We start from the raw sequence: 13,746 nt of genomic DNA, 5'->3' as shown, positions 1-13,746 counted from the left end.
AGAACCGAGAATCACCATTAAAAACCGAGAAACACCATTAAGAACCGAGAAAACACCATTAAGACCCGAGAACCGAGAAACACCATTAAGAACCGAGAAACACCATTAAGAACCGAGAAACACCATTAAGAACCGAGAAAACACCATTAAGACCCGAGAACCGAGAAACACCATTAGGAACCGAGAAACACCACTGAGAACCGACAAACACCATTGAGAACCGAGAATCACCATTAAGAACCGAGAAACACCGAGAAATCAAGGAACACCATTAAGAACCGAGAATTACCATTAAGAACCGAGAAACACCGAGAAATCGAGGAACACCATTAAGAACCGAGAATCACCATTAAGAACCGAGAAACACCGAGAAATCGAGGAACACCATTAAGAACCGAGAATTATCATTGAGAACCGAGAATCACCAACAAGTTACCAGAAAATGTCAACAAGAACCAAGAAACTAACAACGTGGATCCAATATATACCAACAAGTACAGAGGAACAACAACATAGAGCGACAATCACCAACAAGTACAGAGGAATAACAACAAAGAGCGACAATCACCAACAAGTACAGAAGAACAACAACAAAGAGCGACAATCACCAACAAGTACAGAGGAACAACAACAAAGAGCGAAAATCACAAAAAAAGTACAGAGGAATAACAACAAAGAGCGACAATCACAAACAAGTACAGAGGAACAACATCAAAGAGCGAAAATCACAAAAAAAGTACAGAGGAATAACAACAAAGAGCGAAAATCACAAACAAGTACAGAGGAACAACAACATAGAGCGACAATCACCAACAAGTACAGAGGAACAACAACAAAGAGCAAAAATCACCAACAAGTACAGAGGAACAACAACAAAGAGCGAAAATCACCAACAAGTACAGAGGAACAACAACAAAGGGCGAAAATCACCAACAAGTACAGAGGAACAACAACAAAGGGCGAAAATCACCAACAAGTACAGAGGAATAACAACATAGAGCGACAATCACCAACAAGTACAGAGGAACAACAACAAAGGGCGAAAATCACCAACAAGTACAGAGGAACAACAACAAAGGGCGACAATCACCAACAAGTACAGTGGAACAACAACAAAGAGCGACAATCACAAACAAGTACAGAGGAACAACAACAAAGAGCAAAAATCACCATCAAGCACAGAGGAACAACAACAAAGGGCGAAAATCACCAACAAGTACAGAGGAACAACAACAAAGAGCAAAAATCACCAACAAGTACAGAGCAACAACAACAAAGGGCGACAATCACCAACAAGTACAGAGGAATAACAACATAGAGCGACAATCACCAACAAGTACAGAGGAACAACAACAAAGAGCGAAAATCACCAACAAGTACAGAGCAACAACAACAAAGAGCGACAATCACCAACAAGTACAGAGGAACTACAACAAAGAACAGAGGAACAACAACAAAGAGCGAAAATCACCAACAAGAACCCCAAATCATCTGTAGAGTTACATTCTAAACAACAGTACCTATCTATTTCGCCACGTCCTAAATATCTTTACAGATCTGTTTAGTTACACTGTGTTGTAACACCACAATTAGAGCAGGTCGTTACCATTAAGCAAACACAATTCTAACAAGGCTAAGATTACTTCCTTATGCAATCCTGGCTCTAGCAAACAACTATAAATGAAGGGCTGTAGGGCTTACCAAACTTCGGACCACGCTGATCACCCAGCTGAGTGCAGTATTGTGTAGAAGGATCAAAATTCAAAACAAGAAGAATTTTCACCTGGATTTGATAAATAATCTCTTCACCTGTTGAAATTGGACATTTGCCAGCGATAGTAGTAAATGACTGACGATATCAAACAGCCAGTCAACTGTGTGACTTTAAATACAGGTCACTGGCCTCTTTCACTCTCCGTCAAAATGTCGTTCGTTCGAAACACACAATAAATTGAGGACAAAATTTAGCTAACTTTACCAAAATCTGCGATTATGCCATGATGAGATGAGAGGAGCTTAACCACATTTCTTCGAAAGCATCATTGGGTGAGCGGAAGTCAATATTATATACGCTTTCGTAAATACCCGAGTGTCTGATCTTTTTGGTGTAGAACACGTGATGGCTTACATACATATATATTGGGAAAGGGAGACGGAGCCCTCTAGGATAAACAGAGGACCAAGAGACATTGACTTCATTACTATGTGATTGGTCCTTATTTTCTGTGATGAGAAAGAGCGCCACTTTGTTTAAATCACATTAAAAAACTACTAACTTTCATATTATTGTGTCTATATTTTCGTTTTATCGGCTACAGGTACTACATGGTAAATATTACGGTCTTATCGGTTACAGGTATAGAACCGGGTGTAATTGATATATATTACCTTAGGAATTATATTGTATTAATACGGAAACGTATTCCGGCCACGTTGTGTTTTATTCTATCTCGAAACTCGAAATTTCGAGTTAGCAATCCGAAATTTTGAGATATTAGCCCGAAATTTTGAGATAGCAACGCGAAATTTTGAGATAACAACTCGAAATTTCGTCCTACTGAAATTTCGACTTACTAACTCAAAATTTCGGATTACTCACTCAAAATTTCGGATTACTTACTCGAAATTTTGAGTTAAAATAAAACACAACGTAGCCGGAATGCTCTTCTACACAACTCGAAATTTCGAGATAGCAACGCGAAATTTTGAGATAAAAACTTTGAGTTAGTCAAAATTTGTTGTTATCTTGAAATTTCGGGTTCGACTCACTAACTCAAAATTTCGGATTACTAACTCGAAATTTCGAGTTGCTATCTCGAAATTTCGGGTTAATGCCTCAAAATTTCGGATTACTCACTCGAAATTTCGAGTTAGAATAAAACACAACGTGGCCGGAATATGCTTCCGTTTATTAACCATGCATGTTTAGAATAAAATCGATGAGTCATTTCACCTAGTACATAATCACATTTCTCGCGACATCTGCTGAGGTTAGGACACTCTCAGATCGGTCCATCTACATCTGTCGTGGTTAGGACTAAATCTGACCTTTACTATGACCTATTAATACGAATTCCGAAGTCTAGGTATAAGCCAATCAGATGTCATTACTCTTTACTTTTACACTTCACATAGTTCAGCGTGTGAATTTTAAAACGCCCACGCCAACACGGCTGAGATAACATGTATCTTGGTGTTTGTCTTTCATGATAATATTGACTTAAGTCTTATATTTCGTATGACTAGAAACATACAGAAATGTTGAGAGTTTAGACGCTCTACTTGTCACCAGACAAACACGATTATCTTGTTCATATCTGTTCACATTACACGACATATAGCGATACAAATTTAAGTCAGACATTGGTATGTGTTAGCCTTAATGACAAAGGTGACATTGGGATATTACCTTGGGATAATTGTCACGTGATTGTTTGATTTTACACACTGTAATCGATTGCAGAAACGGCACGCAGCATAAATCATACGGGCATTATGCTTAAGCAGAATTAAAAAATTAAAACAAAATAGAAAAATAGGAGGTGAAACTTACTTTAGAAATATTTTAATTACAGATAGTTGGTTTACAGTTTGAACTGTTTATAGATCGGATTAGTTATAGGTATAAGACATATGTAGACACCATGTACCATTCATATTCACACACAAGGAGAGAGAGGAAATGTGGAATCGGGTTTTAAACCTGTAAACCCCATGGTATTCATCTCCTTAATCAGCCTTTGGTAAAAATCAACGAATACGTTTAACTTACCCGATCTCTAACAGTGAACATCCTGGGATCTAATGGGTATCTGAACGGTAGGGTTCTGAAGAAAACCAGTAACGTCTTCATCATGAGAGGTAGACATAAAAACCTAGAAACACAGTATCGAGCCCACTGGTGGAAATGATAAAACCACCAAAAAATAACGAAAACATTCTACAAAATACGAAAACTGTCGCTGTAAGTACGTTCCTGTTTCCAGATTTCCCATCGGACACCAGCTTTTTCGGACATTTAATCAATAATTTTATTCCTTCTGTTTTTTGTGGCATAAAGCACCAAAGTCACACAGAATTTAATTATTCCCAATCTGTTTTCAAACTAATTTTCAATATCAGGCGTCGAAGTAAGTAATCATTCCCCATATCATCATACACGCGAGACGATACCGTTGTTATACGTTATCATTGAGACTTTTCAGTTAACATTCCCGATATCACCATAAACGCGAGACGATACCGTTGTTATACGTTATCATTGAGACTTTTCAGTTAACATTCCCGATATCACCATACACGCGAGACGAACTGAAAACGTTTATGAAATGAATCCTAAGGTTTATAAACGACTTTGTTAATTCTCATACAAACAAGCAGATACATGTAAAACGCTGACTAATAAACAATCCGTTATAATAATAATAATAATATCGTGTTTTGAACACACAAATAGAGAAAAGTCACCATTTATTATTGTATGTTGGCCCTAATGACCTTTTATGTGTTGACGGGCCGTTAAAAATGTAATAATAATGATTACGGGTTATTACATTGTAAAAAAGTTGATTACGGGTTATTACATTGTAATACATTGATTACAGGTTATTACATTGTAATACATTGATTACAGGTTATTACATTGTAATACTGTTGATTACGGGTTATTACATTGTAATACTGTTGATAACTGGTTATCACATTGTAATACTGTTGATTACTGGTTATTACATTGTAATACATTGATTACAGGTTATTACATTGTAATACTGTTTATTACTGGTTATTACATTGTAAAATAGTTGATTACGGGTTATTACATTGTAAAATAGTTGATAACTGGTTATCACATTGTAATACTGTTGATTACTGGTTATTACATTGTAATACTGTTGATTACAGGTAATTACATTGTAATACATTGATTACAGGTTATTACATTGTAATACTGTTGATTACAGGTTATTACATTGCAATACTGTTGATTATGGGCTACTGCATTGTAATACTGTTGATTACGGGTTATTACATTGTAATACTGTTGATTACAGGTTATTACATTGTAATACTGTTGATTACAGGTTATTACATTGTAATACATTGAGTACAGGTTATTACATTGTAATACAATGATGACAGGTAATTACATTGCAATACTGTTGATTATGGGCTACTGCATTGTAATACTGTTGATTACGGGTTATTACATTGTAATACTGTTGATTACAGGTTATTACATTGTAATACATTGAGTACAGGTTATTACATTGTAATACTGTTGATTACAGGTTATTACATTGTAATGTACATGTCGTTTACAATGTTATTACGTAGGCTTGGTTTAGGTTACGTCCCGGTTTACGCAGGCTTGATGATTTATGCATAACATGATAAAACATCTAAATATTTAAGCGATTACAAGAATAACACGTAATTATATGTCTAGTATCATCCACTTTCTCACACAATCATGATTGGATAGGAAGAAACCAGGTTAAATCTTGAGTTACCCTCTTTGTATTATCAGGTTAAATCTTGAGTTACCCTCTTTGTATTATCAGGTTAAATCTTGAGTTACCCTCTTTACATAACCAGGTTAAATCTTGAGTTACCCTCTTTGTATTATCAGGTTAAATCTTGAGTTACCCTCTTTGTATAACCAGGTTAAATCTTGAGTTACCCTCTTTGTATAACCAGGTTAAATCTTGAGTTACCCTCTTTGTATAACCAGGTTAAATCTTGAGTTACCCTCTTTGTATAACCAGGTTAAATCTTGAGTTACCCTCTTTGTATTATCAGGTTAAATCTTGAGTTACCCTCTTTGTATTATCAGGTTAAATCTTGAGTTACCCTCTTTGTATAACCAGGTTAAATCTTTGTTTACCACCCGTTCACAAAAAGAATACTTCCTCAGATTTTGTCTGCTCCTTCTTTTTAATAGTGGAAAACTGTGCCCTCTTGTTATCTTGTTATTGTTTTGTGTCAGGAAATCCTCCGCGACAGCCCTATCATATCCTCCATGTGTTAGTTTGTATACTTGAATCATATCTCCTCTCAATCTTCTGTGCCTCGGTGTCGGTGATTTAAGAATCCTTAGCCTGCTTTCATAGCTTAGGCTTTCATTCTCGGTATTTGTTTCCTATTTTTTAATGGAAATGGATTTCAGTTTACCTTAGTATGTCCATCTTAGGAAGGTGTCAGAGTGAGACTATCATTCGGAATATATCAAATGTAACTCATCTGACAACGTTACGTACGTAGTTTGCTGTCTTTTTTCATGTCTTTAGTACAATTGATGAAGCAGGAAAACAGTATTAACCAGTTTCTCACGCAGAGAGGGCATTTAAAACAATCTTTTTTTTTTGTTTTTCTTTTCTTTTTTTTACACTCAGAAAATAGCAAATCAGCAGGTCTCACATAGTTACATAGCGACTCAGTTTATGCTTTTTCATGTTTTGTTAATATCGCTGTACATATTTTCTAAAAAATTGTTTCTTCCTTCTCCTTGCTTCCCCCATCTCTCTCTCACCTCTCTCTCTCTCTCCCTCTCCCCCTCTCCCCCCCCCCCTCTCTCTCTCTCTCTCTCTCTCTCTCTCTCTCTCTCTGTCACTCTTAGTTCTGTCTTTCCCTCTCTCCCCTCCTTCTTTCTCACTCCCTCTTAATCTTTCCTTTCCTGTCTCGCGTCTTTTCTCCTTTCTCTTTCCTCTATCCCATTTCTCTCATCCCCCTCTCTCTTGTTCACTCTCCCTCTCTCACTCTCACTTCTCTCTATCTCCCCCCCCCTCCTTCTCTATCTCTCCCTCCCTCTCTCTCCACTTCTCTCTCCTCTCTCTCTCCCCCTCCCTGTCTTTCCTTTTCCCTCTCTCTCTATCTCTCAATCACCCTCTCTGTTTCTTTCTCTTAACTACACAAATCGAAGATCAAAGATAACACATTTGTTAACATAGTATGGACGTTATAAAAAAGAAATATATAAAAAAAGAAATGAATTATTTTGGTTCACTTTAAGATATATTTTAAATCACCAATTTATTGTTTTTGTGTAGATAACGATGTCGCTGTCACCATGCTTGCTGAAATTCTTTTGGCTTCATTTTCATCACAGTGTGTTCCTTTTTTTTAAATAGCATTGTAACTACGTAAACGATTATTCAAAGTGATTCGTCACGTTTGCTGTAATCATTTTTACAAGCATAATTTCAAGTAAGTCATCTTTTGGTAATACTTTAAACATAATTTTCTGTTCAATTCATACTTAAATAGTTTTACTATGTCCACGTACTTTGTCCTTGAATCACTTTGGTGATACCATTTATATATAACAAACCCAACCAGTGATAACAAACTATTAATCCAGTCATACGCAGAATAGGTTATTTTATATCCAATAACTATATATTTCAAACATTTTATATTTATGGTGTAGCCTATTCTACGAAGAGATTCTTTTACGTGATCCCAGAGTGGAGTTAAACAAATACACTCAATAAAATAGTGAATATAGTCATCTTTAACTTTACATACTTCGCAATTCTCGTGTGACTTAATATTCCATCTTTTTAATAAAACGCCATTGGGGATAATGTTACTGAATAATTTCCAACGAAAAACTTTTTCGTCGTTCTCCCTTACAACCTTAAATACAAATTCAAAAAAGTTGGTAAACACGCCTCTACTATTTTCCTTGTATTTAAGTTTTTCTTTCCAAACTTGGAAGCTATGTGTAGTATGGGATTTTTTACCCCTTAGAATATCATACATTTCATTGTTACACATATTTTGCAATGACATTTAAAACAATCTAACGCCTGTCACGTTTGCGCCCGATGTGAATCCCAGAAATACTAGATGGATTAATCAGTTTTGTTCCAAAAGCATAACAACGCAACTATTACTTTTAGTCAAGGAAACAAATCATTATGTTACACTGGGAAATACTAGCGGCTTCCTTTTAAGTTAACTCTGTAATTACAGAACTGATACTATAACGCGCGGTTTCGTAACTGAGATTCTTAAATCCGTGGTTGCAGAACTGATACTAAAATCCGTGATTACAGAACTGAGATCCTAAAATCTATGGTTACAGAACTGAGATACTAAAATCCGTGATTACAGAACTGATACTAAAATCCGTAATTACAGAACTGATACTAAAATCCGTGGTTACAGAACTGATATACTAAAATCCGTGATTACAGAACTGAGATACTAAAATCCGTGATTACAGAACTGAGATACTAAAATCCGTGGTTACAGAACTGAGATACTAAAATCCGTGATTACAGAACTGAGATACTAAAATCCGTGATTACAGAACTGAGATACTAAAATCCGTGATTACAGAACTGAGATACTAAAATCCGTGATTACAGAACTGAGTGATTACAGAACTGAAAAAATCCGTGATTACAGAACTGATACTAAAATCCGTGATTACAGAACTGAGATACTAAAAGCCGTGATTACAGAACTGAGATACTAAAATCCGTGGTTACAGAACTGATACTAAAATTCGTGGTTACAGAACTGAGATACTAAAATCCGTGATTACAGAACTGAGATACTAAAATCCGTGATTACAGAAAATCCGTGTGTGATTACAGAACTGAGATACTAAAATCCGTGATTACAGAACTGAGATACTAAAATCCGTGATTACAGAACTGAGATACTAAAATCCGTGATTACAGAACTGAGATACTAAAATCCGTGATTACAGAACTGAGAGACTAAAATCCGTGATTACAGAAATGAGATACTAAAATCCGTGATTACAGAACTGATACTAAAATCCGTGATTACAGAACTGAGACAGAACTACTAAAATCCGTGATTACAGAACTGAGATACTAAAATCCGTGATTACAGAACTGAAACTAAAATCCGTGATTACAGAACTGAGTGATACAGAACTAAAAATCCGTGATTACAGAACTGAGATACTAAAATCCGTGATTACAGAACTGAGATACTAAAGTCCGTGATTACAGAACTGAGATACTAAAATCCGTGATTACAGAACTGAGATACTAAAATCCGTGATTACAGAACTGAGATACTAAAATCCGTGATTACAGAACTACTAAAATCCGTGGTTACAGAACTGAGATACTAAAATCCGTGATTACAGAACTGAGATACTAAAATCCGTGATTACAGAACTGAGATACTAAAATCCGTGATTACAGAACTGAGATACTAAAATCCGTGATTACAGAACTGAGATACTAAAATCCGTGATTACAGAACTGAGATACTAAAATCCGTGATTACAGAACTGAGATACTAAAGTCCGTGGTTACAGAACTGATACTAAAATCCGTGATTACAGAACTGAGATACTAAAATCCGTGATTACAGAACTGAGAACTAAAATCCGTGATTACAGAACTGAGATAACTGATACTAAAACTGATACTAAAATCCGTGATTACAGAACTGAGATACTAAAATCCGTGGTTACAGAACTGAGATACTAAAATCCGTGATTACAGAACTGATACTAAAATCCGTGATTACAGAACTGAGATACTAAAATCCGTGATTACAGAACTGAGATTACAGAACTGAGATACTAAAATCCGTGATTACAGAACTGAGATACTAAAATCCGTGATTACAGAACTGAGATACTAAAATCCGTGATTACAGAACTGATACTAAAATCCGTGATTACAGAACTGAGATACTAAAATCCGTGATTACAGGAACTACAGAACTGAGATACTAAAATCCGTGATTACAGAACTGATACTAAAATCCGTGATTACAGAACTGAGATACTAAAATCCGTGATTACAGAACTGAGATACTAAAATCCGTGATTACAGAACTGAGATACTAAAATCCGTGATTACAGAACCGAGATACTAAAATCCGTGATTACAGAACTGAGATACTAAAATCCGTGATTACAGAACTGAGATACTAAAATCCGTGATTACAGAACTGATACTAAAATCCGTGATTACAGAACTGATACTAAAATCCGTGGTTACAGAACTGAGATACTAAAATCCGTGATTACAGAACTGAGATACTAAAATCCGTGATTACAGAACTGAGATACTAAAATCCGTGATTACAGAACTGAGATACTAAAATCCGTGATTACAGAACTGAGATACTAAAATCCGTGATTACAGAACTGAGATACTAAAATCCGTGATTACAGAACTGAGATACTAAAATCCGTGGTTACAGAACTGATACTAAAATCCGTGATTACAGAACTGAGATACTAAAATCCGTGATTACAGAACTGAGATACTAAAGTCCGTGGTTACAGAACTGATACTAAAATCCGTGATTACAGAACTGAGATACTAAAATCCGTGATTACAGAACTGAGATACTAAAATCCGTGATTACAGAACTGATACTAAAATCCGTGATTACAGAACTGATACTAAAATCCGTGATTACAGATTACTGAGATACTAAAGTCCGTGATTACAGAACTGAGATACTAAAATCCGTGATTACAGAACTGAGATACTAAAATCCGTGATTACAGAACTGAGATACTAAAATCCGTGATTACAGAACTGAGGTACTAAAATCCGTAATTACAGAACTGATACTAAAATCCGTGCTGACAGAACTGATACTAAAATCCGTGGTTACAGAACTGATACTAAAATTCGTGATTACAGAACTGATACTAAAATCCGTGGTTACAGAACTGAGATACTAAAATCCGTGATTACAGAACTGAGATACTAAAATCCGTGATTACAGAACTGATACTAAAATCCGTGATTACAGAACTGATACTAAAATCCGTGATTACAGAACTGAGATACTAAAATCCGTGACTACAGAACTGATACTAAAATCCGTGGTTACAGAACTGAGATACTAAAATCCGTGGTTACAGAACTGAGATACTAAAATCCGTGATTATAGAACTGATACTAAAATCCGTGATTACAGAACTGAGATACTAAAATCCGTGGTTACAGAACTGATACTAAAATCCGTGATTACAGAACTGATACTAAAATCCGTGATTACAGAACTGATTACAGAACTGAGTGATTACTAAAATCCGTGATTACAGAACTGATACTAAAGTCCGTGATTACAGAACTGAGATACTAAAATCCGTGATTACAGAACTTGAGATACTAAAATCCGTGATTACAGAACTGATACTAAAATCCGTGATTACAGAACTGAGATACTAAAATCCGTGATTACAGAACTGAGATACTAAAATCCGTGATTACAGAACTGAGATACTAAAATCCGTGATTACAGAACTGAGATACTAAAAGCCGTGATTACAGAACTGAGATACTAAAATCCGTGATTACAGAACTGATAATTACAGATACTAAAATCCGTGATTACAGAACTGAGATACTAAAATCCGTGATTACAGAACTGACTAAAATCCGTGATTACAGAACTGATACTAAAATCCGTGACTTACAGAACTGATACTAAAATCCGTGATTACAGAACTGAGATACTAAAATCCGTGATTACAGATCTGAGATACTAAAATCCGTGATTACAGAACTGAGATACTAAAATCCGTGATTACAGAACTGAGATACTAAAATCCGTGATTACAGAACTGAGATACTAAAATCCGTGATTACAGAACTGAGATACTAAAATCCGTGATTACAGAACTGAGATACTAAAATCCGTGATTACAGAACTGAGATACTAAAATCCGTGATTACAGAACTGAGATACTAAAATCCGTGATTACAGAACTGAGATACTAAAATCCGTGATTACAGAACTGAGATACTAAAATCCGTGATTACAGAACTGAGATACTAAAATCCGTGGTTACAGAACTGAGATACTAAAATCCGTGGTTACAGAACTGAGATTCTAAAATCCGTGATTACAGAAATGATACTAAAATCCGTGATTACAGAACTGAGATACTAAAATCATAATACCCGATTATTTTTTCGTGTGTTGTTATTGATGAAGCAGATATTTACTTTATCAAGTAAAAAACTTATCTACAAGACTTACAGGCATGTCAGAGTTCCAAATCAATCTAAACTCCTGTTCGTTAATCCTATGTTATTCTCAATACAATGTCAGGGTACTATACCTTCTATTCAACCCACGAAACTCCAGGTCCGATTTTTCATATCTATACTATACATGTAATCCTGACATCATGTTTACGTTTACTGTATGTCTCATATCGAAATACCGGAGTTGCATACATTTATTTATGATAAACCAAAATACATCAAACTTCTTGTTTTGAATTATTCCAGATTTGCAAGTTTTCGGTAAAAAAGAATGTTTCGTTAATGTCGTTGAACAGCTATTTTCATACCCAAAGAAAGGTGTCTTACACATTTAGGAATATTGTATGTAAAAAAGTCCTCAGATTGGTACCTGATGTCCTGTGTTATGGCTTTTTAGTTCGCAACACTGGTTTGTGTGTGAGGGTGTGTGTGCTTTTCCCCCTTAGAATAATCAATCAAATCAACAAAGCAAAGAGATATTCATACCCGAAAAGAGCTTTACAACAAATCGAGTAAATCAGCATTATCAATTTACCTATATATACAAGATATAACTAATGAAATGATGGGTACCCACAGAGTAAAGAAATCAATATGTCCCACATCGTTTCTGATGTGTATCAAGTTTTACTTCATATTGGATTAGAAGTATTCATAACAGTATTTCTATATAAGGGAAATCTACTAATAAAGCTAGCTGGTATTAATAAGGATGCAAATTGGTTGTAATCAGTTGGAGGTCGTTTTGGGTAGGACACTAAAATGAACTGATATGAATAAGTGCCGTCAAACTTGTAACCACTGTAGATGTAGCACCATCGATTTCACACGTTACTACAGAAAATCCAAAATTCCGTCCATAAAGGGAAACTTTGGCACCATTTGTCACTCTGTCTGAGAGACTCTCGTTACTGGAGTTTAACAGAAACAGATCTCACTATGTCTGAGGCGATAGAAACATGAGGATAACATACGTCACAAGACTCGAACTGCAGTGATATCCGTTTGAACACTAACAGCAGAATCACACACAGTGTACATGTATGTATGTACAACTAGCCACAGTCAGTTTACTTACCTCACGCTTTATAGTAGATCAACAGCGATTATTAGAGAAGATGTGTATTTCCTCCACAAACACAAATAGTATTATTCATATTTCCTAAATTATCCACCACGGTCACTGTTTCATTCAATCTCTCTACACTTAGTCCATAGTACATACGTACAACGTTTACCTAAACCACTTATCTATAGACCGCCTGTAGCGCATGCGTTTAGTACTTGTTTGCTGAGCTGACCATCCTTTATCGTGTAAATCCAGCACTGACCAGTACTGGGCGCTGAGGTATTACAGCTCGGGCGAGTTGTGCAATCCTCCGCCATTACACTACGCAGTATTACAGGTTGGAAGCGATACAGTATACCAAAGGGTCATTGAGGTGATCAAGGTCTAACAAGGCAGATGATTAACGCTCAACTGACCACTCAAACAGGTACACACGTTGGTCAGTACAAGACCAGTACATCGTAATAAGACGTGTTTACAATACTTATACACCTTTGGAATCGAACAAAGACATTGTTTAAATTCCAAAGCAATGTTCGTATTGACGTCACAGAAGAAACATTATTTCAACGAGATATCTCCTCTAACATTAAAGCACTGTGTTTTATCATCATTCAAATTAAAAATAGCATGCTAATGATGCTGCAGTTCTCGATCAAATTCAAC

The 13,746-nt window shown here is 35.8% G+C and overlaps 1 protein-coding gene across 1 annotated transcript; it reads left to right on the top strand.

The window, feature by feature from the left end:
• The first annotated feature begins 442 nt into the window (after positions 1–442).
• LOC132549943 (putative uncharacterized protein DDB_G0271606) lies at positions 443–1,318 on the top strand. Its single transcript, XM_060213928.1, has one exon. The coding sequence runs from the start codon at positions 443–445 to the stop codon at positions 1,316–1,318; it is 876 nt and encodes a 291-aa protein (XP_060069911.1).
• The last annotated feature ends 12,428 nt before the right edge of the window (positions 1,319–13,746 follow it).

This window comes from Ylistrum balloti, unplaced genomic scaffold, assembly GCF_031769215.1.
Source record: "Ylistrum balloti isolate Yb309-2 unplaced genomic scaffold, AGI_CSIRO_Ybal_v1 Utg370092, whole genome shotgun sequence".
In the NCBI taxonomy this organism is placed as follows: Eukaryota; Metazoa; Mollusca; class Bivalvia; order Pectinida; family Pectinidae; genus Ylistrum; species Ylistrum balloti.
The sequence above is the reverse complement of the archived record's forward strand: the minus strand, read 5'-3'. Positions and strand labels throughout refer to the sequence as shown.